This window comes from Falco biarmicus, chromosome 8 (assembly GCF_023638135.1).
Source record: "Falco biarmicus isolate bFalBia1 chromosome 8, bFalBia1.pri, whole genome shotgun sequence".
NCBI classification, from domain to species: domain Eukaryota; kingdom Metazoa; phylum Chordata; class Aves; order Falconiformes; family Falconidae; genus Falco; species Falco biarmicus.
In genome coordinates this window covers 7,127,665-7,155,592 of record NC_079295.1, presented here as the reverse complement: position 1 = coordinate 7,155,592, position 27,928 = coordinate 7,127,665, and the positions used below count along the sequence as shown (strand labels likewise).

Here is a 27,928-nt window from a genome sequence, read left to right as displayed (position 1 = left end):
CCACCCCCAGCCCCTCCTCTCCCGGGGCGGGGGCGGGGGCGGGGCGGCCCCGCTCCCTCTCCCCGCGGGCGGCTGCGGGCCGGGCGGCGGTGGCCGCAGCCCGCTCGGGGCTCTGCGGCGGCGGCGGCTGCCGGGGGACGCGCTGCCGGCCCCGGCCATGTACGCGGGTCGCAAACGGAGGAAGCCGGTGCCCCGGGCGTGAGTGGGCGGCGAGGGGAAGGGTCCCGGGGAGGGGGGACGGGGGGGGGGCGGACACGGATGTGACCGGGACCGGCGCCCGGTAACGCGGCTCTGCCCGGCAGGGTGCGGCCGGGGCCGGCCGAAGGCGGCACCTCCAACCCGTCCAAGCGGCACCGGGAGCGGCTGAACCGGGAGCTGGAGCGGCTGGCGGGGCTGCTGCCCTTCCCCGAGGAGGTGGTGGCCGGGCTGGACAAGCTGTCGGTCCTGCGCCTCAGCGCCGGCTACCTCCGAGCCAAGAGCTTCTTCAGCGGTAAGGCACCGCGCCGGGAGCATCCCCCCCTCGGCATCCCTCCCCTTCCCTCCCGAGAACTGCTTTTCCCCCTTTTTCTAACCCCAGATTTTCTTGCTTTGCAATAAGCCTCAAGGCTTCAGGATGCATCGCGCCTGGGCGAAAGCAGAGCTCGCACTTTGCTCGGAATTCGAGGGATCTGGAGAGATGAAGTTGGTTTTGTTTGGGGGTTCTGCCCAAGTAGAGAATTGAGGTTTCGGCTGGATTTCTGCGTGGTGCTGGGCAAAGGCTCCGGCGGGCGCAGCTGGGAGGGCAGCGGTGTGTTGTGCAGCCCAGTTGGAAAGTTTCACCGTGCCAGTGACTTTTTTTTTTCCCCCGTTATAATAGACCAGTGAAATACTTTTAGTGTGCTGAAAATGAATAGTAATTACCTGTGATGTGGTTACAGTTTATTTGGCAACCGTTTAAATCAGGTCGTGTTAAAGGCACGACTGTGTTCCATTGGGCTATGATTGTAATTAATAGGAGCCCACAGGAGGGTATTTGTGCAGCCCTGGATTTGCCTAATGAAATAGCAGTGGCTTGGGAATGCTGCATATGACTTCAGAAACACCATAATTTCTCTTTTTAATTGCAAATCATTGAATGTACTGAACGTGGTTTGTTTTGTTTGGGATTTTTTTTCCCCTTTTCCATTCTCTTTTTAAACCCTGCTTGTAGGATTGGCGAGGGGGTGAAATGAAAAATGAATGGCCTCAGAGAGGAGTTGTTTGCCTTGCAGCGTCAGGTCAATTTGTTTGTTTGACTGTATCGGTTGTGTTTTCCACGCTGGTTTTGCCCTGGAAAGGAGCTCTACTGCATCAGCCTTTGCAATGATGAACGCGTTGCCCCAAACCCATCGTCTGTGACAGTGCTCTGAAGCAGAGGAGGACCAGCGTGGTGCTGGTGTTTCTGAAGGCTCCCTACCCCATGAGAGCACACTTGTTCATGGGGTGGGAGTCCATGGCGCAGTGCAGGCCTTGCTCTTCCCCTGAAATATTAATAACTTAAAGTTCACCAGTCAACGAATTTACAAAACGAGGAGTGGTAGTGATTCCTTAAATCAGCAGGTTTGAAACGGCTGGTCTTGTTGCAAAGCGTCACAGCAGAAGTTGCTCTGGGGCTTGTCGCCCTTTTCAGGGTGATTGTGCTGGGATGCTGTGCCCGCTCAGCCGGGAAAAGCTGAGCGTGGGATGAGCCCAGAGGACACAGTCCCACTGCTCCACAAGCACCCTGCTAGAGCTGTGTGTCCTGGGGTGTGCCATTCCTGCATCCCCACATGGTGGGTTACTTCGGTTTTGCATTGTGAGAAACTGCAAAATTCCTCATTTTGAGATTCTTTCTCATTTTGCCTTTTCTGTCATTCCATCTAATCTGATTTCGTGGTGCCGGCTTCCAACCGTGGAGTGCATTGGTGTGTCTGAAGCCGTGGGATGGTACCTGCCTCTGCCCGATTCAAGGCAGGTCACTGTAATAAAATGGGCTTTCCCATCCTTTTAGATGCAAATAGTGATGGCAGAGCTATTTTTTTAAAAAAACATCCTTAAAAGGAGCTCTGGGCAATCCCACCCCATCTACGAAATCGGATTTTTTTTAAGTGACTTGATTCCTTTTGATGCAAATGCCAGAGTGATTTTGCTCTCTGACAAGTTGTGCTGGAGCTGAGATGAAGTTCACCTTAAGGAAGGCTCCTGTTCAAAATACTCTGCTTATTCCTTCTTCTCCTTTTTGTTTTTTCTTTCTTTTTGGTCACCTGCATGTTTAAGGGTTTTTCCCCTAGGTCTGTCAGGGAATAAAGTTAGGACATGGCTGGAGTGGCTGGGCTCTGCCTGCCTGCTCACTGCCGAGCCGGGTGAGCTCCTGTGCTCCCACTCTGGCTCAGCATCCTTGGAAATGTGAAATGGGATCCTGAGGAGATAGTTTTAGCTGCTGAATGCTGACAAGTCTCAGGTGAGATTGTATCATAAAACACGAGTGGTATGGGGTCTTTTTGTGTTTATTGAGAGCATTCAGCCTGTCCCAGAGCTGTCTGGAGGCAGCTCAGAAACAGGCGGTGCAAACCCTTGTATTGGCGCAGGAGGAAGGAGGAACTGGCACCTCCGTTGCTCGAGTGCATCCCTGCTTGAGGGCTCCCTGAAAGAAGATCAAGGAAAAGCAAGGGCAGAAACTGGGGTGTGCTGCCATGCCTTGTGAGGAGAAACATCCTTGCAGCATGTCATCCTGGAGCAGGTCTCGGGTGGTGCCGATGATCGCTGACAGCAATTCACCCAGCAGGTTTATGCCAGCTGCCTTTTCTCCAGCCCATCTTAAATAATTTGTTGGGTGCCAGAAATGTCTCCTCCTGGCTATTTGAAAACTAATTATTTTTTAATGTCGTTTTGGCATCTTGATTTATGCATCGTTGTATGGGGAAGTTTGTATGGGCTTAAGTGATCAAAAAGCGAATGGTTTCTAGATCTTGGTCGCTGGTAGAAACTCTGGGAGCTTCTGTCGTTTTGTTTCAGGCTCCTGATCACCTTCTGACCATATGATACGTTCCTCAAAACGCAGAGCAGGCTTCACAGCTCTCTTGAAACATGTACCTGCATTTAGATTGCACTGTAATGTAAATGATCTGCACAGGTCGGGGTGGATTGACTGTGCACTGGAAGCAAACCTGATGTTTAGCTGTCAGAGATGGTCAAGATACTGTGTGCGAGAAGCATCTGCGTGGGCTTTTGTCTGAACAGCGGTGTTTTGAACATCAGTTTGGGGACATATTGCCAAGAGGTCTTTGATTTTTGAGAGACATGTTTTTCCTTGGCACATGGGGATTTTTACACTTCATATGACTGCCCCTGTTCCCTTTCTGCCTGTCTGGGAGCACGACTAAAGGCCTGCAACTAGGTGATGGAAAACAGAGGATTTAAGGCTGCTCAATGTTTTGTCATTTAATCTTTGGAGTTGTTTAGAGATCATCAAACATTGTCTTTGTTAAGCAGGGTTATTTGCCTAAACAAACATTTCCTCAGGCTGTCATGCCAAGTGCTGGGTTGGGTGTCTCTGAGGTGAAGCCCCTGATGCCAGGTGCTGATCTTCCACAGGTCTTTGAAAGTCCCAAGGACCAGAGCATCCGTGTGTTTGTTTACTAAATCCGTTCCTTTTTTGCGGTCTGGCAAATCTTTTCCATTTAACCAATTGGGATGCAGTTCAGTGCCAGGTGCTTGCCATGTGTGTTCAGCATCTCTGGAGAAGGAGGGCTCTTGGCCATGTTGGCTCTTTGCAATGGTCTCCTCCTGGAAGGAGGCACTGCTTTTTGTCTTGTGTGGTAATACTTGATAAAACACAGTTTAGACAAGTCTTGGGATAAGTCATGTGGACAGGCGTCCTGATGTCAGACGGGAGGTTCTTTCTGATTTTGACCATCTGAAGGACCCTCTGGCCCCTAGGATACAGAGAAGCAAAATGTCTTGGGATTGCAGAGTGTCTGCCCCAGGACAGTAGATCTTCCTGTGGCATGGCACAGGGCTGAAGAGGATGGTTGGCAAGCACACCCCACCATGCCAGGGCTGATCTGTGGCATGGTGGAAGGGCTTCTCTTGTGATGGAGCAGCACTGCTGTCCTCTGCAAGACGTGCAGGTGCATTTCTTTTACCCCATTGCCTGGCTTTGCAGCCCAAAGTGCATACAAATGCTGCCCATGGGAACGCTGCTCACCATGACAGAGGTGAACGGAGGTGGGGGAGCCGGGCCACGGAAGAGCTGGAGACGTTGGGAGAGAAGTCCCGCCTCCCTGGCGGACTCACCAGGCTGATGGTCCAGCCCAGCCCTGCCCATCCCACATCCCATCCTGCTGGGTGAGGTGGCACTGACCTGAACCCAGCACCGTTAGCCTGGACCAGGAGGACCAAAAGGAGCTGAAGCTGGCTCCCAAATCGAGGGTCCTATCCCAACATCAGTGGCTGACGGGCTTCTACCTTCTCCTTTCCTATCCAGGTCTCTTTTCCTTCACAACAGTCCCCCCCAGGTGCTGTAATTTTTTATTCCTCCTTGGTGAGACAAATATTTTTAATTTTCATTCACCGCCTTAACCTTCCTCCCTGTCCTGCAGGAGGCTTTTTCATCGTGTATGGCTCGGGAGGGGTGGGAGTGTGCTGCAGGGCTGCCACTGCCCAGAGCTGAGGAGCCAGGCATGCTGGTCTGCATCTCCCCCCGAGCCCAGGAGCCCTCTCCTCTCTCCCCTCTGGTGCTGAGGACTGTCCTTGGAGCAGTGCAGCAAAGCCAAGCCGCCTTGCTCCTGCCATGCTGCCCTCCCTCACCCCTAGCCCCCGTGTCCTGCTGTTGGGCAGCCGGTGCCACCGTGCCGGGGTCTGCACAGCACGTCATACCAGATGAGCGCCAGCGGCTTAGCCCGGCGGTGCCTGGCAGGCTGCTCCCCTGTAATCCCTCCCTGTTCCTCCCCTTGATACTAGGGCCTGGCAAACACTGCTGGCTTATGTGGGGGTCCCCATTTCTTCTGCCTCCCTCACCTTCTGGAAAGGGGGAGAGAAGGGAAGATGCTCCAGGGGAAGGTTTGTCGCTGGGTCTCACCCTGCTTGATGATTTGTTTGAAAAAAAGGAAGATGCCTCAAAGATACCTTGTCATGTGGCTGTTGGATAACATCTGTGTTGCTTGGTCCACTTAAGCACCTGGTGGGAAGACAATTGGCAGGCCTCAGAATGGGTAAGGGCTCAGTCTCGAGAAGTATCTCTCACAATTTGTTCCTGCAGTGTGCTGGGAAGGTTGTCCAAGCTTTGCTTCTCATCCTACAGGCAGCCTGGCGCTTCTGCAGTGTGAAAGCTAGCCCCCGATGAGCACTCACTTGCCCTTGCAGGCCAGCTCGGTGTCCCCAGGGGGTCCTGTGCCTCTCACAGACCTGTGTCCCCATGGCTCTGTTCCCAAGTGCCAGCACACTGGGGCTTTGCCAGGATTCTGCAGTCACCTGAAATGACCTCAGCTGGGCTTTCATGGGCTTGTGCTGTTTTGGAGGGCTACAACGCAGCATGGCTTTTCCAGCCGTTCCCCAAACTGCACCTGGGGAGGAGGCAGCACGCTGCCTGGCACACGGCCATTTGGCTTCGGGTGGTCACTCTGGCACCGACATTCAGCAATTGACCTGCAGCCTTTGTTTCACAGGATTTCTCCCGAGGCTCTGAATTACGTCTAAGGTTTGTAAACTGTAGGAGCAGGGGTAAGAGAAGCTCAGTCCGTGATGCCAAGAGATGCATTTGAGCCCCCCTGCTGAGCCTTGCTGTAAGCCGGTCAGGGGCTGTCTCTGCTTTGAAATGGGGCTCCTCAGGGATGCAGATGCACCCCTGCCTGTACGCAGCATCCTACCCACAGAGCTGGGCTTGCCAGCAGCCAGGCACATCCTCTGGGCAACTCTGGATGCATCGCTGGCTGGGAGGAGAGGAGGAAAATACCTTGGCATGTACTGTGGCGTTAGAAATTTTTGGCTCAAGATGGATTATCAGCTGCACAGTCTGTCATCGCGGATCAGAGAGGAGGCACAGCTTTCGTTTTGGGCTGTATGTGATTTTGAGCTATGCATGGTATGTTTTATATGGAAGGAAGGTCAGTGTCGTGGATCCAAAACTGAAGCAGTTTGCCTCTCTCATGTGTTTTTTAAAAAATAACACTCCTGCGGGTGTTGAGGGTTTGGGGGTTTTCCTGGAGTCCTCTTAAAATCTTAGCTGGCCACCTGTAGGATCGAGGTGCAGCCTCAGGGCTGAGCTTAACCCTTTAAACTATGGTACAAATCCAGACAGTTACTGCTAGAGCTGTGATGGCCCAAAAAGTGCCCGAGCTGCTCCCTGGCAGTTGGGTCAGACTGGAAAAGTGCTTTAAATTACATAGTTATTATAGACCATATAATAGTGCCCCTGAAACTTCTGCTTAGAGGTGAGGTCTTGAGATTGGGACGTGCATTTCTGGATGTGTTTAGAGATGAGTAATGTTGCTCGTTTGTTCACTTGGTCTGCTCTCCCACGTTATGAGCTGTTGGCCACGTACTGCAGATAGCTGTAGCAATAAAGCCTAAGGCACGGTTTAAGAAAATAAAGCCTAGTCCTGTTCTCTTAATTGCCTAGGTAATGAGCTGGCCTTGGAGGAGCAATTTAAGCTGGAAAAGTCTTGTGACTTCCCTTAGGTAGGCAGTTTTCCCACTGTGTGCTTTCCCTGCCAAATACTTCTCCATGGCTCTCACGAGAGTAGCTGGTAGGAAGCTGTCAGAGGTTCCTGGGGTTTGCACTGGGCTCTTGATGGCTGCCAGCTCTGCTGCCCACCAGCAGCTCAGGTCTCTCAAGGCTCCTAGAAACGCAGGTGTGGGAGCAGAGCTGGCAAGAAACTCCAGATTAAGGTTCCAAGGTGGGAAATGCACACCTAAAGCTCCTGGGGAATGAGTGGTGGGAGCGGGAGAGTTCACACTGCTATTGATGCTGCAGGAAGGAGGGAAAGCCTGGCAGGTCCTTGTCATCTTTATCCTGGTTTAAACCTCTGCAAATGCTTCTCCCTTTGAGACAAGTGCCTTTGGTGACACGACAGAAAGCTATACATCGTCAAAGCCTCCTTGCTTTTAAAAGTGCAATTAGATCTTTTAACAGGACATCCATTATTCACCACACATGTTGACGGAAGGTGGTATATCCACACCATTCAGGCAAGGGATAAATAATTCATCTATTTAATGAAATTTGTGTCAACGGGGAGCTGGGCCAGGTATTATGAAATGGTAAGTAAGACCATAATATCCATTATGAATAAGCAAAGAGAAACTCAAGAAGTATTTGCTAGTTCCTAGAAAATGGGCTTTGTACAGCTCAGCGGTGAGATCTGAACTGATGGTTCATCAAGCTGGGGAGGAGATGGCTCTGCTGCTTAGTTTCAGCAAATCTCTGCCTGCTTCTCTCACCATTTCCATTATGCTCTTTCCTTCTAACGCATTTCAGACACTCCTCATCGGAGGAGCTGCTGGCTATATCCACTAAGTTTTCCTTTTATGTGGAAGTGGAATAATTTTGAATTGACTGGTAAGAGCTCAGTTCATGCTCAACAGTAACAAAAAAGAAAACCTCCAAAGATCCAAAAAAACAAAACAGAATGGGATACATTTTACTGAGTGCATGTTTCTGTTCTTTGCTTCTCAAAACAGTTGGAAATGTGTAAGCTTGCTGTAAAACATGTGGATTAAATGACGGAGCAGTGATCAGATTTGGCAAGCTGACAGCGTAAGGTGCCATCGGAGATGCCAAAGAGGAGGCTGCAGTACTTCACCTGCCTTCACAACAGCAGTTTAACTTTCCACCAGTTTGAGCGTGGCAATCAAGGTGGCATTTGGTCAAATTTTGCTCCCTTAGTATCATGCTGCTGTTCTCTGCGTTGCATGCTCCTGCTGAGACACAGCTGTGTCACTTGGGGGCTTCCCACTGGTGGAAATGAAAGCTCCTGTGCTGATTTCACCGGAGCACTGCAGAATTCATGTGTCGTGCTGGAAGCGTAGGGCTGGGCTCTCCCTTGGCGTTTTTAGGTTGGATACACTTGCTCTCAGGGGTGGATGTGGCAGGTCTTGGAGGATCGCCAGGGCAGTGCCTCCAGGGAGGGCGGCAGGCAATGCAAGCCCTTGTTAGCAGAGAGACCTTGCCCAGCCGAGGGAGGAGGGAGATGGATGGTAGGGAACCTGGGACCCATGTGAGCTCATCAGCAAAACATTTCTTATGTTACGGGGACACCCCCACCCTTTTTTATTTTTAAAGGAAAGTATTATTCTGAGAGCGGGCAAAACCACATTTCTGTGTGACTCTTCTAAATTAAAAGTTTATATTAAACATGAAAAAACTTCTAGTTTATTCAGAAGAAACCCAGAGGGTGTTTTTTAGATTTCCAGTATTGTATTTCTTCTTTGCAGTAAAGTGCAGGAAAACAATTTTGAGGAGTTATTTAACGTAAGAGGGTGTGTACAGAACAGCAGAGCTGCAGGTCCATCTGCCTGTGTCTTGGAGTTGAAGAGGTGGGTGGGAAAGGAAGATCTGGAGGTATCTCGTAGTAAGGTTTTTATTCCCATGTGAGTGGGGGACCTGCTTTTCAGGGAATTGGCACAAATGGCAGAGAGAGGTGGATAGTAGGCAATCTAATTAATAAATAAATCAATCAGTCTCTCCTTCCCCCAGAGAATGACTGATGTGTGCTAGGGTGTTGAGCTCTATGGCAGAATGCTTGCAGGGAGCACCATTACCGAAACTCCCCTCTCCCCTGGCAGGTCCTGCTCAGACTAATAACTGCCATGCAGATGTCTCTGCCATTACTTGCAGCTGGGTCTAGTGTTTTCTCACCGCCTTTAAATGATGCCAGCAGTGGTGGGGAGACACGACCCCTCACTGCTCTTGAAGAGCCATGAAGCCGTTGGGTTTCCTTCTGCTGCCTTCCCTGCATCAATGCCTGGAGTGGGTTTGGGACAGAGTCGTCTCGTTTTCCTCCTTCACAGTCAGCAGCCAATGCAAAACTCTGCTCCCACGTGGAGGTCTTGCCGTGTGGAGGGAAGGGGGCTGGGAGATATCCTCACAAAAATGTTAATACCCGCTTGTTGGTGCCGATATTTCTCAGGTCTGCAAAGCCCTGGCAGGTTCAGGAGTTCACTGGCAAACCTGGTAGGCGGCGAGGTGTCCCTTCAGCATCACGTGAAACAGCTTCCCAGGCTGGGTGCCGGGGGAAGCACCCTCCTGGAGATGGAGGGAGGAAATCCACTCCCTTGGCCCCCCTCAGCCCTGCTGCTCCTGGGGGGTGACAGCACAGGGCCAGGCAGCAGAGACTGGGTGAGCAATGTGGGCACCTGTGCGTGAGGACCACCACCATGCAGAAAACATCCCCCTGTGGGGAGGCAGAGGTGGGCAGGGGGCTTGTCTCGGAGATGGGGCCAGGCGGGGAGAGATTTTCTTGCTCTCAGCTAAAAAGCTTTTTGTGGCAAAATAGCCTGCAGGTCCTGGCAGAAGTTTTTTTTTCTTTTTTTTTTCTTTTTTTTTCTATTTTTTCTTTTTTTTCTTTTTTTCTTTTTTTCTTTTTTTCCTTTTTTTTCTTTTTTCTTTTTTCTTTTTTTCTTTTTTCTTTTTTTTCCTTTTTTTCTTTTTTTTTTCCTTTTTTCTTTTTTTTTCCCTTTTTTCCTTTTTTTTTCCTTTTTTTTTCTTTTTCCTTTTTTTTTTTTTTTTTTTTTTCTTTGAAGAAATAGCAAGAAAAATGTGCAAGCCTTGCTGCTTTCAGGTGACTGACTTCTCTGTCCTCACCTTCCTCCTCCTACCGCTGCCAGCGGCAAAGGTGATGCTGGTGGCATGAGAGAGGGAGCCCAGGAGAAGCTACTTCCCTCTCTTTTTTTTTTTTTTCTTCTTTTCTTTTTTTTCCCTTTTTTTGCCTTTTCTTCCCCCCCCTGCAAATACCTGTTCCCAGTAATGCAGTGAGGGCAAAGACAGCACCTTGTCTCCTCACCGACATGAAGACATGCGCTCTGTCGGGAAGGCCACCTTTCCCTGGTGCTGAGCTTGCCCCATTGCTGCCTTGCCCTTCCCCGGGGTAGCCGGCCAGGCGGGGAGGATGCCGCGGTGGCTCTCCGGCTCGTCTCCGCTCCGTCAGCCTGATGCGCTGCGACAGTTCTGCTGAATTGCTGACCCGAGGGGCTGCGCAGGGCTATTTATGGAGAGACAAAGCCGGGGGACACCAGGCAGGAGGCCAGCCTGAGATGTCCCCAGCCAAGAGCATGTCGTCTTTGGGGTTCCTTGGGTGGCTCGGATGGAAAACATGCTGTTTGGTGAAGGTCACTGGAAAATCCCCATGGAGATTCCGATTTATATGAAAGCAACCCCTTGGCCCCAGTGGCTTGATCCTGTTTCCAGGAGCAAGCTGGATTTAGTGGCAGGCACCTGCACGGAGGACAGTGGGCCATCCTCCGATTTTTAATGTGTTTCCTCCAGCCCCACAGCTTAGGGGCAGCACAGATGGTGATAGCAAAGCCTGGCTTTAGGCAGTGGTTGCTTTCCTTTTGCAGTGAAACATCAAACCATTAAACCAGACCTCTGAACAGAGGGCAGCACCCTTTCGCTGCTCTGCTATCATCCAGGTTTATTTTTATCTTGCACCTCCAGCACAGCAGTCTGGGAGCTAGCAGAGGAGGACTGAAGACCTTTAATAATTCATAGCTCCTACATTTTGCTCCCAGGGATCAGAAAAGTGAGTGGCTGGAAAGGCGCTGCCAGAAACCTGCTTCCTCCACACCACAGGACCCTGCCTGGGTGTTGCGGCCACCGTGCTTGCATGCTGCTGTACCCGGTAGCCCGCCCATACCCAGGACTTTGGGCAGGTTTGGTGGTCTCTGACCCGGGCAAGGGACCACAGGCAGTCCCTGGGCAGCAGCGTTTGCAGCGGGATGGTGTGCAGGGTGGGGGAGCAGCCGGGACGTGGCAGTGCGTGCATGTCTGCCCCAGCAAGCTCTGGACTGACATGCTGTTGTACAAACACCTGCTGTAACTTCAGTCCTGGGATGCCAGCCCCTCAGCGTTCAAATAGCTCCTGAAATAATCTGTGCAGGCCGAGCCCAAGGGGAATTTCCCAGACCTACCAGAAGCAGAGGTTTCACTGCCATACAATTTTTTTTTTTTTTTCTTCTTTTAATTAAAATCAGTAGTAGAACCAGGACGTGCTTTGCATTTGGTTATGGAGCAGAGTCAATCTTTGGGATGGTCCTGTGTCTGGTGTAGAACATTTACCCCAAAAAGCCTCGCATGTGTACCAGTGAGGCTCTGCAGACTGCAGCATTCCTCCTTGCTCCTACCCACCTGTGAGCCAGTGCTTGGCAAATGCCTGCTGAGGGCACGGATGACTTTGGGACGGAAGGTGAGCCGTGGTGGTAGAAGAGAGGGTGGTGTGCCTTTGTTATGTGCTTGGCTTCCCAGCAGACAAATGCTGACAGATGGGGGGACTCCGCTTTGGAGACCGAACCAGTCCCTCCGCTCGTGGGTGCCCTGCAAACACAGGTTCTGCTGGGTTCAGCTTCAGACCTCGTGGTCCTGGAAGGCTCAGAGATGCGTCTGGAGCATCTGCCTTTTGCAGCGGCTGGGAAGCTGCTTGCCCATGAGCTTCTGCACGCAGGTGCTTCGTTCCTTCAGGATCTGCTCCACGCAGATGGAGGTGTTGAGCTTCGGCAGCTGCTTTGGCAAAGCACAGGGTGAGATGAGCATTATGAGCCTGGTTTTGTTTACGTGCTGGTGGCTGGTGTGTTGTGCCTTCTGACTTGCTGCTCTGTCTCAGCTTGCGGCTTTGCTCCCGCTGACAGCTTCATGGGGTGTTAAATTACTTCCAGGGTCCACTTGATGCTCCTGTTGCGTCTGAGCATGGCAGCCCCTTGGCATGTGTAGCACAGGAGCTGGGAAAGGCAAATTCCAAAGAGCTTTTGCTCTCCCTGAGCAGGAGCAAGGGAGCGCACCAGGCAGGCTGCAGTGGTAGCACCTGCTGGTGCTTCACACCTTTCCTCCCAGGTACTGGTAGGAGCAGCCAGTTTATCAGTGGCCAGATGCTGTCTTCTGTCCCAATGGTGCTTGCAAGAAGCTTCCTGGCTTTGCTGCAATCTCCATTGTCTCCTGGACAGGCCTGCCATGCACGGGCTTGTTGTTATCTTACTCTTTAAATATTATCCACGCTGAAATATCCCTCGGATTTGTTCTCTGGGTGACTACAGTACAAAATTTACAGATGCATCTTTTTAGTTGGACTGAGTGATGGATTTCCTCATCCGTGTTTATTGTGCATTGATCACTATCACATTGCCAGTGATCTCGGGTGTCTACGTTTGTATCCACGTGTGTGTTTTTCCATGTTGTTTTTCTCCTACTGTGAGCTGTGGCTTGCCTTAATTTGATTCAATAAACTCGCCATGCTGCTGAACTGTAATGTGACATCATTGACTGGGCTATCTGGACTGTACCCTTCAAAACAGCATGTTCCTTGTCCTGGAAGGGTGAGGTTTGCTGCAACACTTTTTATGTAGGAAAGACTTCTGCTGCTGTTGGTCTGCTGTCCTTTGCAGTCAGGGCGTGCATGAGCTGATCAGTTCTAGTACAGCACCACAAAGACATGCTGGGTGCAGTGACTCCCCCAGCAAGACCAGAGCTGCTGCCATGCCCCGAGAGCCAGCGGGGTGTGCGTGGTTTGGCACCAAGGGCTGGCTCTTGCTGTTTGCAAGGAGTGGTGTGAGGCATTGACTCTGTGTCCAGGCTGGGATTGGGGACCTCCATGGTTGCTACTGCTAAATGATAAGGGAGACTGCTAGCTGGTGAGCTCACTGAACATGTCCTTTTGGGCTGGTGATTGCAAGTAACTGCTAGTAAACACAGGACCTCATAGGTATTCTGCTGATGCCTATCTGATTTCATGACCTGTGGCTTTAAGGTCTTTACTGGTAGGTTGTTAAAGGTCTAAGAGTGGCGGGGAAGGGGAGGGGGGAAGTTGAGGGTATTGGAAGATGGGGAAAAGTTCTATTAAAATCATCTCTTTTGAGGGGTGAAGCAAAGGGCCAACTACATCACAGCTTCCCCTGGCACAGCATTGTCCAGCATTGCAGCCAGGTCCATGTTTTGGAAGTTCATGGTGGTGTCTTGCGTGTGTTACTGCAGCACTGAAGTCCCTTCCCTTTGCTTTGTGCAGTTGCTCTAAAGAATCATGGTGCCAAAGAAGCGGAGAGGGACGGAGACTGCGGCAACGGAGCAGGTCCGGGCTCAGCAGCAGTACCGGAGGGTGAGCTGCTCCTGCAGGTTAGTGCTCCTCGTTGGACTCCTCTCCCTGGCAGATGCCTTCGAGTGATTTTCCTCTTTTCCCCTTTCCAGCTCCTTTGAATTTTACCCAAAGAGCAGGCTGTTCTGTTGTTGATTTCAGGGTGTTTTGGTGCAGCAGTGATTTCACGTGGCGTAGCTCATAGTGCTTCTGACTGAGCAGAGGTTTAAGACCTCTTTAGGTCCCTGGGGCAGAAACTGTGTTGCTTCCCCCCTCATTTTCCCGTCCTTTCTGGAGAAAATTGCCATCTGTAAATTGGCTGTGTGTAATAAACCCTCCATCTGGGTGGAAGCAGCGCTGAATTTCTGAGCACAGAGTTTCAGCTCTTCTGCTTCTCTGCCCTCTCATGTAAATGGGCCATAGGTGTAACACGGAAGCCAAGCAGAGCAAGATGTTTTAAGTTTGGTTTTTGATATGAGCACACTGGTGCCGACTTAGGGGTGTTTCTCAAATGCTGGTGAAAATAGGGAAGAAAATGTCATGGAAGTCTTCCCTGATTTTCAGGCAGTGATGCATGACACTGAGCACCTAGACAGGTGCTGATGGGCCATATGCTCAGCCCATATACACAGGGTATGTGGCTGTACCCCAGGAGCTCTACGAGAGGCATATATTTGGCTCCTTTGGTGATGCTGGAGGCGACGCTGGCGATGCTGCAGCGTGGCTGGGCTGAGCCTGCTGCTTCCATGGTTTATTCAGAGACGCCAGGAGATGACCTTCTGTCTACAGCCTGTGCACAGTGAATAGGAAGAGGTCAGACTCCAGCAGCGCAAGGTCCTGCAAGGACGCAGGTCTCCCCTTCCCGCCTGGCACCAAAGCACAGGCTGCAGCACTGTCCCCTGCCTAGCTGTTGTCCAGAGCGGGCCAAGCACGCTGGCCAGCCCCAACTCCTGAAAGTTCACTCAACAGTAAGTGTAATTACTGTCCTGCTTGAGAGCTGGGGAGCCAGGATCTGTGTCTAGTGAGAGAAATGCTAAAGCTAGGCTGGTTAATAACCAAAAACCTGAGGGTTTTCTGCTGTGGATATAACAAAACGGTGCTTGGCAGAGAATGCTGGGGGTTGATGTCCTACTCATTAATTCCTCCCAGTTTGATGTCATCCTTTTAGAGGTACTGAGCTGGGTGTTAAATGCTCTGGGTTTAGGTTTGGCTCTCCCGGGGGTCTGTATGCATGCTGCTGGATGTGGCAGGGAGTCAGGACCTGCCTCTGCGCCCCAAGGAAACGCTCCTACATGTTTATACAACTACTGCCACCCGGTGTGTCACCTTTGACATCCAAACTTCCTTTGTCTCAACTCTTGGTCCACCCAGATTCTTCCCTTCCCCTCCCCTAATTTCCCAGCTTTACTTTTTTTGGTCTGGCCTTTTGACCAAGGCTCTCTCCAGGAGCAATCTCAGCAAGAGGAAGGTAACTTAAACTGAGTTTGAGCATGAAAATCCCTCTAACAGTACTAAGACCTTAGCAAGGTTGAGAACTGAGTGGAGCATCTCTGCCCAGGTGCACGGTGATGCAGGTACACACTGCTGGCTGCAGGGTATTGAATCTGCCTGCTGGTCAGTGCCCTGAGGGAAGAAGAGAGTGCTGCAAGATGTTGCTTACTCCTGCTGCAGCAGAGTAATGCCTCTGAAGCTGCTCAAGGGTTAAAGTGCATTTCGCAGCACTAATTAACCTCTGCAGCAGATTCCCACACACTGAGGTCAATCCCAGTAAATAGAGAGAGCGTTTGTGCCCAGAATAAAGGGAAGGCGAGGGGGGAGAAACACCGACCTGGACAATGAAACAGGAGTTGGCAGCAACAATAGCTGGACTTGGCTGAGACTACACGCTAGACCCTAATTAATCCTGATGTCTATACATTACAAAGTGGGGGAAACAGGCCAGGGCTGGCTACTGTGGCTTCCCTGCCTGCAGCCAAGTCAGTGGTACAAGACATTTTTGGCTCTGGACAGCCATGGGGCTTCTGGGGTCTGTGCTGCAGGAAGATCCCTGCCTTCTAGAGGGCTCCTGCTTCAGGCTGGCAGGAGTGTCCCCATGGGGACCTCTTGCCCTTAGGGAGGGGTGTCCGGGTAGTGCTGTCATGACAGTGAAAGCTGTGCAGCTTCTGGGAAGCTAAACTGGTGATTTCCTTGGGTTTTCATGGCCATTGCTCTTAGGCAGCATCATGGGCTTGAAGGTGCTTACTGGAAGTCTATCGGGCTCATTTCAGAGCTGGGGAAAAGTGAGTCACAGAGTGATGCCTTCCACTCAGGGTCAGGGGGAGACTCCCATGGACCTGCTCCCAGCCCTGGCAAGGTGATGACAAGGTCTTCAAAGCATGGGGCTCTGTGCCAGAAAGGCTTGCTCCCCATGGTTGGCAAAGGTTGGTGCGGTGCCTGTGTGCCTGCAGCACTTAGGGCTACTCCCCTGGATCCTGCTGGTGCCTGTGGTAGCAATGTTCTGCATATCAGCTCCTGCCTGGTGCCAGAAAACAGGGATGAAAAGCCAGGGCTCCTGGGACAGCAGCTACACTCCCAAACTGGTAGGGAAGCTCCTCTGCACCTTCTAAACTGCATGGATCTCCAGGTGCAAAGGACACTGTCAGCCAGCACCCTGGTCCCTTCTACCGTGTCCTTCCCTGCTAGCCCTGGGGCTGCTCGCTCAGAGAAAACACCCAAATTACTTCCCAAATTTGAGGGATGAGCCCTTCTTGAGGAAGACGAAGGCTCTGAGCAGCTCAGTCCGTTTCTGCCAGGAAATGCAATGCTCCCTTGGATATTGACTTTGCAGTCCTGGAGCTCGAGGAGAGGATGGAAGGGCCAGTGAACTGTAAAATATGTAAGTTGTGTAACATTAAAAATGCATCAGAAATTTCAGATTGATGGCTGCATTTGCTGTTTTCTGTGGGGCAGGTTTAGCGCTTCAAACCTGCATGGGTGAAGCAGCTTGAGTATTTCTTTTGTGAGAACAGAGCACAGCATTCAGCCTGTTTGGGTGGAGGGCATGCACGAATGAGCGTGTGCTCCAGGACAGACTGTTGCCGTTGTGTAAATCTGCACACCACGCAGAGAGAGAGCTCCAGAGGAAGAGGAGCATGGCTGGGAGCATCTTGTGGCTAACACATGCATCCCAGGCACAGGTGGCTGCAGACATCCCTTTTCGCCATGACCACGGATGCGTGGTCCTTTTGCTGCTGTGTGGTGCTTTGGAAGGACAGTGCTGTACAGGGTGGATGAGTGCCTTGCAGCAGGTTGTTGCTGGTTGTGAGTTTGGGGTGAATAATTTATTTGCCGGAAGGAGAAGGTGCTCTGAGGTCGACCAGTGATTCTGTGGTTTTCCCCAAAGTCCAGGGATCAGACTCAGCCTGTCCTCCCTCCTGTTTTGGAAGAAAATGGCTTTTCAGAAATCAGATGGTTTTGCTATGGTTTCAAAACCCATACTCTTATTCTTTAGTTTTCACCTTTCCCATTTTCACTGGTTAAGGCTCTTTGCAGCATTGGGTTGGCCACCTCAACCGCAGGGTGATTGATGGATGCTGGAGGAGGGAGAGAGCAATGGAGATAACACCTTTCTTGCCTTGTTCCTTGTCCATAGACAGCCCAGGTAGGCATGCCACGGTCTTTCTCCAGGTCTCTCCCCTGGCACCTGGCAGGGACAGGAGGGATGCAAATGAAGGCAGGAGCTGGGTGGGTTTCTCCCAAACCAGCAGGAGTATCCCCATCCGCATGGGCCAAGCAGCAGCAGGGAATGCGCAGCCAACGCTGGCAGCACGCAGCCATCTGCGGTGGGTTTGCTCTTCACTGAACATCCCCCTGCTGCATTTCCAGCCTCACGCTGTCCTAAGCCACGTGCAGCTGCCCAGACCCTCCTGGGTGGTGGGGAGGACGGGAACCACGTGAGCAGAGCCACCCAGGTAGATGCGGTTCAACATTAAATGCAGCCGACATGAAACGCTGTTTTGATTCAAGGTTGTCAGAAAAGCTTGTTTCCGCCAGAATACCAGAATGGACCAGTGCCTGATGGTGTCCGGTTTCGTTCTGCAAGCAGTTCTGAGATTTGTATTTGCTCTTCGCATAGGATGAGTATAAATGTCCAAATCTGAGTCTGAGTGAACACTTCCGGGATGGAAGCAAAGTTTTCCATCAGTTTGGATTAGGATACGCTTGGGCAGCTGTACAGAAGAGCTACGTGACCTCAGAGAAACCCAGCAGAAGGTACCATCTGTTTTCACGGTGAGAACAGCTCTGCCGGTGTTGATCCCCGGTTTTGTCCAGCCAGCCTTCAGTTGGTGGAGTTTATTCAAGCAAGGCAGAGCAGAGGAAAACCTGCGAATGAGCTGCAGGCCTTGACCTCTGCTCGGTAAAGCAGACGTGTCAGGGCTGCAGAGACCTGTGTTTTAGGCACACGTGCTCTGGCATCGTGGCAGGGTACGTGTGTAGAGGCAATTGCAAGGAGGGAGGTACCTGGTGCTGTTCCCACCCTGCAGGAAGAGTATGAAAAGAAGCTGCTTGACCAGTGCATTGGAGGATTTCGTGAGAGCCAGGGCAGTACCCATGGTTACAACAGCGAGATGCCATTGGGAAGGGTGTCCTTTCCTTCCAGGGCTTCCCGTGCTTTGTCTCCTGCCTTACACCTTTCTCTTGGTGGAGCAGTGGCTCAGTTGCCTGCTAGCTGGGACCGGACAGGACTTGGGTGACCAGTGTTTGAGCAGAATGAGGCTCACCATCCTGCCAGAAAAGGGTGATGAGAGCATGGGGTGTACCTGCTGATCTCCTCCCTCTCCTAGGCGCTCAACGGCTTCGTGCTGGTGGTTACATCAGAAGGACTGATATTTTACTCCTCGCATACAATACAGGACTATCTGGGATTTCATCAGGTTGGTGGGACACCTCTGACTTGCCGCGGTGGGTATGCAGAGTGGGTTCTTCCTTGGTGGTGGAGAATAGCCCCAAGTTCCTTGCAGGGAGGAAGCTCTGCAGGGATCACAGGGTCTTGGGTGGCTGCATGGGGCTTTTCCTTCATCTTGTAAATCTGGACCCCGTGTTGCCAGTTGTGGTCACTGGGAGGCATCAAAGCAACTTTGGTAGCCCACAGATGCTTTCCACCAGCCACCCTGATGGGCTATGAGGTTCATGGCCCCGCTGTGGGAGGGAGATGCCATGGGGAGATGTCTGGGGTTCCCTACCCAGTTTGCCTCTGGCTGACCCCTGGTAAATCCCATATGGCTCCAATGCTTTGTGGTTATCTGGGCACCCGGGTAAGCTGGAAGGCACTAGGTCAGATTTACGGGGAAGTGGGACTTACCTACTTAATTACTGTGGTTTGGTGTTGCTCCCACACATCTGGCTTTCCCCAACATCTGGGGTAGATAAGAATTGTCCACCTGGGCAGAGCGAGCAAGTCCCGGAGCAGATGCCTTGCTCTCTCGAAAACAGTGGTGGGATGGGGTGGCTTTGCTGCTGGTTTATTCCCAAACCTATGCTTTCATCTCATCCTGTAAGTCAGCACTAGGATTTTGAAGGACACCACATTACAGAGATGAGTGTATCAGAGGGGAGCTGTATTGCAGATGCTAGTGGCTCTTTAGGATGGGGAGGAGGTCTGCCTCAACGTGGGCAAGGCGTCCTTAGAGCCAGATATGTTGTCTGTTCACACCAGCATTAGCTCTGGTGGAAGATGTCCAACCTCATTCAGCCAGGGACCTAGTTGAGCAACCAGGGAAACTGGATAAGATATGGCCAACTGGGGCTGTGACAGACTGTTTCCAAGTGGGATGTGAAAACTAGTGCCTGGGGACAGGCTGCAGAGCTCACACGCTGCTTTTTTCCTCTAGACAGATGTCATGCACCAGAGCGTCTTCGAGCTGATCCACACCGAGGACCAGCAGGAATTCAGACGCAACCTCCACTGGGCCCTCAACCCATCCCACGCACCCGAGGGTGAGCCTTCTCCAGAAGGTAAACAGAGGCTGGGAGCCAGGCATCCTGGTTGGCACAAGATGTGTAGCTCCCCACATAGACTGGGGAGGCCAGCTCCCTGCCACGGCTTCATCCAAACATTATGGCTTTCCCCAAGTTTCTGTTGCTGTGCTGTGCAAACTATTGCAGTGCCTGATGCTGGGGCCCTCCAGCCCTCGCTGGGGGGGATCGTTGTTGCTCCTTTCTCAGTCCCTCTCTCTCCCAGGGGGGAAGAGTCTCGGCTCTTCTGCTGTCGCCTACAAACCAGATCAACTGCCCCCAGAAAACTCCTCCTTTCTGGAAAGGAGCTTCGTGTGCCGCTTTCGCTGCCTCCTGGATAATTCCTCCGGCTTCCTGGTGAGTACAGACCCATGCTGTGACCTCCATAGCAGGAGGGGGGTGCAGGCTTGCCCCAGGGGGTTCGTGCCACTACTGAAGCATACAAGTTGGCTTTGAAAGACGCAGCACTCCTTTCTGCCATATACAGCACCTGTCTGTCTCAACAAGGAGGTATTTCTGCTGGTTTTCGTAGGTTTTGTCTGTACCTACAGCCTCTCCATGTGGGTTTTGTTCCTCTCCTCACAGAGATGCTGAATCTTGAACAAAAAGTGCTTTTCCTCTACACGTTTTGCTAGGTTTTTGTTAAGGGCATGTCTTGAGACCACGTGGGTGGTGTTCATTCCTCCTCCTCTCTGCTGCAAGTTGATGGGGTTCTTGCCTTCATAACCATGGGTTCAGCAGCCCTGTTTCTCCTTCTCATACTGCTTTAGTCTGGAAACTCAATACAAAGAGTCCTGATTGTCCCCTGTTTACAAGCAATCTATGATTCCTGATGGGGCTGTGAAATAGCCTAGTTATAATGCAAAGCAGCTGGTGCATTGCATGATGCCCTGATGCAACTGCAGCGTGTGCTCTGTCCTGCAACTGCCGTGTGTTCAAGCCCCAGGCCAGCAGTGAGCAGCTGCAGGGGAAGAAAGCAGTGGGCTGCTGCTGTGGGGAGCTCAGCGTGGGATCCCTTTGATCCTCGTATTTTAGTGGGGAGCACTGGAGTTGCAAGAGACTAGTCACAAGGATTGTTTGCATCAACTCTGCAGCAAGACGGCTTGCTTTCCATGCAGCTCTCCTCCCTCTCTTCTCTCTCCATCCAATTTTCTGTGTGACACTGTGTGACTTCTCTTCCCAGGCTTTAAACCTTCAAGGCAGGCTGAAGTTCCTTCATGGGCAGAACAAAAAGTCTGAAGACGGGTCCATACTGCCACCCCAGCTTGCTCTCTTCGCTATCTCCACACCCTTGCAGCCCCCATCCATCCTGCAGATCCGAACCAAGAACATGATCTTCAGGACGAAGCACAAGCTGGACTTCACCCCCTTGGCGTGTGATGCCAAGTAAGCAGCAGAACTGATTTGGGGGCTTCCAGTGTGCCATTCCATACCCTGCCTGGGTGATGTCCCACCCCAGCTCTGCCTCTGGGCTGGGTGCATTCTCGGTCTCTCACAGGGGGAAGATCGTTTTGGGCTACACTGAGGCGGAGCTGCGGATGTGTGGCACCGGCTACCAGTTTGTCCATGCTGCTGACATGCTGTACTGTGCTGAGAACCACGTCAGAAGTAAGAGTCCCTTCTGTGCCCGCCTCTGAGGCTGATGAGTGGGCTGGGACTATGAGCAGCTCTGTTGGCTGCCACGTTGAACCCAGCAGCTCTCTTCCCATAGGATGCTTTGCTTTATGCTTTACTGTGATGCTTTTGCCACTGTGGGGAGCTTAGGGTGGAGCGTAGTGAGGGGCATTTAGCTGGGATGGTGTCCCCTGCATGTGCCAGCCATGCTGCTGCTATGACCCCCACCTGCTTATGATCCCAGATGGAAATGGCAGTGTCACTGGAGGCAGCTCTGTCTCTGGTGACGTGCTGACAGCCCTCAGCATGCGTGCTTCCTCCTGACAGTGATGAAGACGGGTGAGAGTGGCCTGACGGTCTTCCGCCTGCTGACGAAGGAGAATCGCTGGAAATGGGTGCAGGCCAACGCGCGGCTCGTCTACAAGAACGGCAAGCCTGAGTACATCATTGTCACGCAGAGACCCCTTGTGTAAGTGCCGTCTGGGTCAGCCCAGGCTGGGATGTGACTTTTTCCATCAGTGTGGGCTCTGGGATGCCCCAAGCAGGGCAAGATGTTTGATTTGTCATTGTTTCTTGTGCCTTTTAAAGGAGCAGCTGTAGGATACTGTGCTTTGATGCTGTTCAGTCATATCCCCCTCTGCAAGGCAACCTCACACCCCTGCCCTGGTGTACTGGGTGCCGGTCCAGGCTTGCCCTGGGGAGACTGGTGGTGGCTCTCCAGCAGCTGTACGGACATGTGGGTGCAGGAATAGCAAGGACCTCAAATGTGGCTGCTGTATAGCAGCAGCCTGACATCCCTGTCCTAAGGGGTGACTGCAGCATAGATGAGAAGGGAAAAGGTGTGACTTGGGCCTGGCAGAGCTCTGTTACCTTTTGTGTTTTATGTATCATCTTGGTTATGCTAAAGATATGTGGGTTTATGTGTGTGTGTATATAAAAATATGTATGAGTGTGTGTAGCTGTACATAAATGCATGTGTGTGTGGTTCTGCTCAGCACATGTGTGCTGGTCAGAGCAAAAGGGCTTTGGCTTGAAGGAATCATAGTTATCCATTGCAGAAGCACTTTGCAGGGTGTGTTTGTGCACGTGCAACCCACAGTCTCCTCTTCCCGCCCTGCAGAGATGAAGAAGGAGGAGAGCACCTTCGGAAACGGTCCATGCATCTTCCCTTTACCTTTGCTACAGGAGAGGCGCTCTTATACCAAAGCGCTTACCCTCTCCCGGGCTTCCACGACCCTTTGCAGAGCAAAGGGAAAACCAGCAAGTCCAAGAAGACCACCCAAACCCATGGAGGGCGCTCCCACAAGAATGGTGTTGACCCCAGTTCTCTGCTGGGTGCCATGATGCAACAGGACAAGGCAGTGTACGCCTCCCATCCAGCTCCCACATCTAACCACTCCTTCAGCAGCAGTTTTGTGGACCACCTAGAGGATGTGTCCTTGCTGGATGCAGGAAGAGATACCTGGAGTACAGGCGCTGCTCCGGTTTCTTCAAGGGGGGACAGCCTCAAAGAGGAGCTGGTGGATGTGCAGCAGGAGGACCCACTCTTGGCCACTCTGGACTCACTCTCAATTAAGAGTGACGAGAGCTGTTCCAACAATGAGCTCTTCAGTGCACTGGAGGGCCTGGGGTTGAATGCTGAGGACCTGGAGCTCCTGCTGCTGGACGAGAAAATGGTGATGGTCAATATGGACCCTGACCGCACCCGGTCCCTGAACGACTGCCTGGCCAGCAACGAGATTCTCTCCTACATCCACGCAACTCTGGTGAACAAGCACGAGGAAGGGCAACAGGTCTGCCCCCTGCCAGGCACATCCCCAAGCCCAGGTGGAGGCACTGCTACATACCAGGCCCACACAGAGAATGAGGACACGCGGTACCTGCCCCAGCATGTGGTGCAGCCCAACATTGCCCCGAGCCAGCCCCCCGCCCCGCTGTGGGAACAGCCCCTCCACATGGTGCCGGGCCAGCCGCCCCCGCTGCTGCCGGAGCTGGCTGAGGGGGAAGAGCTGGGTGACGGCGTGCAGTGGAGGCCAGCTGGGGAGGAGGTTCTGCTCCGCTTCCTCCAGCCAACATGGGGCACCCCATGGGACAAGATGCCCAGCTCACCCTCAACAGATCCCTGCCTGCAGGAGCCACCCAGTGCTCGGCAGCTGGAGGGTGACTTCCTGGCCATGCCGCCCACCCAAGAAGATGCTCGCCAGTCCTTCTCCCTGCCCAGCCAGGGCCGTGTGGGACCGGCCAGCCAGCCGAAACACCGTCACTTGCTGATGAATGGGTTGTGCAGTCACAGCCCTGACTCCACTCCACACCTCCTTCCCAGCAGCAGCCCCAGCCCATGGCAGGACTATGTTTCCCCGCTCCTGGGGTCCCCAGCTCAGCCTGCTTTTTATGGCATCAGCCAAGACTTGATCTCCCAGCACCAGGGCTGCTTGGGTCCAGGGCCTGGGGCGCCAGCAGTACACTTAAACCTGAACAGATTATGCAGCGCTGAAACTGTGGGCAGCAGCAGTGGGGGATCCCAGGAAGAGATAGCTCCATACTCCAGTCTTTTCTCCCCCTCCTCATACGAGCTTATTCCTGATAAGCATCTGAGCCCTGTTCCCTCCATGCCCCAGCACCCTTTTTCTAGCTCAGCTGCAGGGCGCTTTGGGAGCATCGGCAGCCCTCTGGAGATTCCTGTGAGCTCCTACGGGACATACGCCTCCACACTGTGCCAGGAGAGCAGGCGCAGGGTAAGGGCCTTTCTCCACTCTTGTGCTCAGTGTTTTCTGGGCTGGTATTTCCTGCGGGTCTCAGTACAGGGAGGCATGCGTTGTCTGGTTGGTAGACAGGAGTCGCCTTGGTCTAGCTGGTGTGCGGCCAGAAAGGAAGACTTTAGGAGCTTTCCTTTGCACTAAGAGTTGAAGAGCAGAACATCAGAGTGTGGGTTCTTCCCTTTAGAAGGTGGCTGTCTCTGGGTCTGATTTCCATATGGTTTGTTTAATTGCCGTTTCTGTACAGGGAGTTTTTCCAGCCATGTGCTGGTAAGCTTTGATAGGTGGTACAAAGCACATGTGAGATGAAGATCTTCTGTACCATAAGGTTTTTCCTTTGTGGAAGTGTACCCTGGCCTGCGCACAACCCCTGTTGAGAGCCTGTCTGGCTTGGTGCTAGCCCTCCAGCATCACAAGGCGAGGTCTGCAGCCTTGGATCTGAGTGTCACAGTGCCCTTCAGGGCCTGTCCTCGCAAGTGACTCCCCTGGAATTGGGGCCAACAGCCCAAAGCGGGGCTGCTTGGGGAGGGCATAGGGAGTGAAAGCTGCCTGGCCCTTTCCCTTCTCCCTGATGCAGATGCTGTGCATGTCTGTAAGGACCATCAGCTTTCTGGGCTGGGGCTGGCAGCATGGAGAGCTGGTCTAAGTCCTGGAGGAGCCTGTCCCTGCAGCGGTGCTTCCCCAGCCCATGGCACCACCAAGCAGGGTGAGATGTCTGGGTTCTGTCTTGCCTCCCTGCTTACCCAGCCCTGCTCTGGTGATTACTATCCCCAGGGCAGCTTGTTGCTTCGTGCCAGACATCTTCTCTTACTGGAGGGGTGCCCTGCTGTCTCACAGGCATCTCTGCATTAACCTCAAGTCCTCCCGTTATCCATCTCCTCCAATACCAGGCACTTTCTAGCTCTGTTTAAGAACTTGACTCCGGCCCTGCATAGAGGTTTGGGAGCTTGTAGGACCAGCGAACAGCCCCAACACATCCCTAGTGCCTGGTGGCTGCCTTGTGTGGCTGGCGTGGTTTTGGCTTGCCAGGAGTGTAGCAAGGGTGCAAGACCCAGGTGCTTGCTTCAGATGCAGTCCAGGTGCTGGTGATCTACAGACAGGTTTCATGAGTGAGCTGCAGGGCTGTGGTACCTGGGCAGGCTCTGCAGAGGTCAGTTAGCAGGTCAGTAGGTGAAAGTCAGTGCTAGCTGAGGAGGTTGGATGCACTTGCTTTCTGTGTGCTTTCAGTCTCTTGTCAATGAAGCAGTGGGTCAGCATTTGTAGAGAGGACCTGGGGGAAGGTGTGGGGACCTGTATGGGGTCACTGCCAAGCCCCTGTACCACCAGGGGTGGTATGGCAGGAGCAGACCTGCTCCCCCTCCGACCAGCCTCCTCTGGGCATCAGCCTGACCAGTGCTAGTAAAACCCTGCAAAATGCTTCAACACGCTGTTTTCTCTCTCTTCTCCTAGCCCGAAAGCAGCTGTGTTTTGCCCAGCTCTCCCATGGGACACCCTGGAGACCACCCAATGCTGGGGGGGAGCCTGGCTCCCCCCTGCCAGCCACATCCCCGGGCAGAAGCGCTGCCAGATCACCCTCATGCCTCCAGCGGTGACTTCTGTCTCTAGGAGAGAAAGACTGGAATGGACAAAGCAGGACTATTCCCTGGGGAAGCAGCTGCCTTCAAGTTGTAGATGACAAGCCTTCCCCGCCACACATGTCCTGCCATTGCTATTGAAGTTGGTCGCTTTGGTTCAGCTGGACTTTTTGCTTCTTTTTTTTTTAAAAAAAATTTTTATCAACTTCCCACCATCCTGCCCCTGCTGAGGCTCCCGGTGCCAGCTCTGTGGAGGTGTCCCTGGCCTGGGGAGTGCAGTAACAGGCAGCAGGGCTGGAAGGCAGATTTCCCTAGGGCACAGGAGCAAGCTGGGCTGTGATGGGGTTCAGCCGGTTCACGCAGCCTCATCTTTATCTCATGGTGTTCAAGAGTTGTGTGGCTCTTGGTCAGCTGGAGGATCTTGGAGCACATTTGTCACTTGTTGTCTCTCATCCTACCCACCCAACCTCCTTACTCGTGTTTCCCTGGTGGGGCAAGTGTCTGCCCATCGTGCTTGCACATCTTACTGGGAGTCAACTTAGAAACGTTGGGGCCTGTTATGGTTGCTGCAGTCTTTTAAATTACATTTGGAGACTAACTGTTGCTCTGAAAGGAAAGACAGGCTTGCTTTCTATCACCAGCCAGGTTTCTGCATTGAAGGTGTGATGTTTGTGTGGCAAATCCCACACTTTGCTGTGAAGCCAGTGAGCAAGCTCTCCATCGCACCAGTCTTTGCAGTTCCACTGTTAACTGAGTACATTTTTGGGTGCGTTTTGCCAGGCTTTTGGAAACATAGGCTGCTCCTATGGCTGTTGCTTGGCTCCCATGGTTTGGTAGTCCCCAGCGGTGCCTGTGCAAGGCAGCCCTCACCCCAAAAGACAGGCAGGTTTCTGATGGCTGATGTCCTCCAGCTTACCAAAGCTTTGCATTTACATGCATGATCCAACACAGATGCAAGACTCGTCTGTTAAAAAAAAAAAAAAAAAAAAAAAGAGAGAGAGAGAAGGCAGATTTTAACCTCTGATATTAAATATCCTGCCATTCCAGCCAGACACCTGTGGCCAAACTGTACAGATATTGCCTGTTTTATAAAGAAAGTGAACCCTGATTTGTGTTCTTGTGTTGCACTGGTCCTTCCCCATCCCAGCTTTTCCTGTGTCCCAGATGTTCCCATTTGTTAGGATCCAGATTAGAGCTCCTGTAGCAAACACCCTGGGTATTGCTGTACTGTATGTGACATGCCCAGGTAGGCTGATAAGCAAATTTTCTCCTGGGTGATGGGGTCCGAAGTACCTGAGCAGGCAGCAGAGTCATTCGCAAACAGCAGGAGCAGGCTGGCATTGTCATGTAAGCCATACCTTGCATCTGTGCCTAAAAAGATTGCAGATAAGTAATGGAGCTGCCTAACCTAAGGAGAATATTTCAGATTTACTGTAAAAAAAAAAAAGTTTTGAGTAAGCTAAAAAAAAAAAAAGTATAATGAGACTTAATTTTAAGTACTGATAGAGTGATATTTTCCCACAGAAAATAAGTACAGCCCATATGTATGTATATAATATGAGTTGACAGATTTATTTTTATGCCACTCCAGTGGAGGAAAAAACCCTCTTACCTTCCCAAAGTAGCATCCTATGGAATGAGACAAATTGGCTGTTCAAAAGATCGGAAGTACAGTGACCCTTTAAGAAACCTGACAAAGCATCATCCCTCCTCCCGCGTCTCCGGCTTTGGTTTCATGTGAACTTTTATCCTTTTCGTCTCAATAAATGGTTTTGGACCTCAGCCCCTGCCATCTCCCTTGCTGGTTGTGTGTCTCTTCCCAGTCTCAAGCATGTCAGGGTTTGGCCAGCTGCAGTGTTGGAGCCCGGGTCTTGCTGCTGGTGACCCGGGACAGGAGCTGCAGCAAGGGAGAGAGGCAGGGCTCACCCCTGCGTGGTAGAGGCAGTTGCAAGCTGTGCAATCAGGGTGGTTAAAGACCTTCTTCTGAGTGTTTCCCCCATCAGAGGAAGGCAGAGCCCCTCAAGGGTTCCTACAAAGGAGCTTTCTTAGCTTGTACCTGCTTTACCTGTTTCCTGAGAGTTTGCCCAGGTCATGTGGTGGAGAGAGCCCAGCCTGGGGACCTTTGTCCACTGCCTTCGGTGAAGAGCTGAGGTTTGCAAGGTTGAAGAAGGGGGCAGCTGAGCTTGCATGCGAGTCTGGTGTGCAGTCTGGTTTGGGCACTAGTCTCTGGCTCCTGCCAGCCCTGCCTGTAGGAAGCCCTCTGCTCAGGGAGATTTGAGCTGCTTCTAGGTGATGCTTATCCCTCGGCAACAAAAATTTCCTCTGTGTACAATTGCTTTTGGTTCAGTGCTGCTGTCCCATCTGATCCTGGGGACTGCCACTTGCAGGATGTGTAGCCTAGAAGAGCTGAAGGTGAAGGCATCGTTGGGATGGTGAGCAGCCAGGATTGCAGCCACTGCACCGCAGCAACACTCATAGCCTTTGGAATGTTAAGTGCACAGCACCCATCTTCCAGCTCCTGCCATGGACATGCCTGCAGCCCCACAAGTACCTGGAGAGCACTTTCCAAAGTGCTGGAGAGGTTGGTGGGCTGGGCCATGCAGTGGGCACAGCTGCTGCCTGTCCAGGTCATGAGCGTCGTCCCTTCATTGTGGGAGCATCTGTGGCCAGCTCCAGTGGGTGATGCCACCCGGTCGTCAAGGTGGGTTGTGGATTTGTA

The 27,928-nt window shown here is 52.3% G+C and overlaps 1 protein-coding gene across 3 annotated transcripts; it reads left to right on the top strand.

The window, feature by feature from the left end:
* Positions 1-47: 47 nt before the first annotated feature.
* LOC130154296 (aryl hydrocarbon receptor-like) lies at positions 48-26,705 on the top strand. 3 transcript variants are annotated; one of them, XM_056350274.1, is made up of 11 exons: positions 48-198; positions 303-490; positions 13,206-13,312; positions 18,095-18,184; positions 19,142-19,247; positions 19,492-19,622; positions 20,449-20,651; positions 20,764-20,873; positions 21,207-21,348; positions 22,000-23,614; positions 25,085-26,705. In XM_056350274.1, exons 1-11 carry the CDS (start codon positions 158-160, stop codon positions 25,238-25,240), a joined length of 2,889 nt encoding a protein of 962 aa, XP_056206249.1. In that variant the 5' UTR covers positions 48-157; the 3' UTR covers positions 25,241-26,705. The 3 variants fall into 3 exon arrangements, with proteins under 3 accessions (XP_056206249.1, XP_056206248.1, XP_056206250.1); XM_056350273.1 differs by having other exon boundaries at positions 19,142-19,265; XM_056350275.1 differs by lacking the exons at positions 48-198; positions 303-490 and having other exon boundaries at positions 13,296-13,312; positions 19,146-19,265.
* Positions 26,706-27,928: the final 1,223 nt, after the last annotated feature.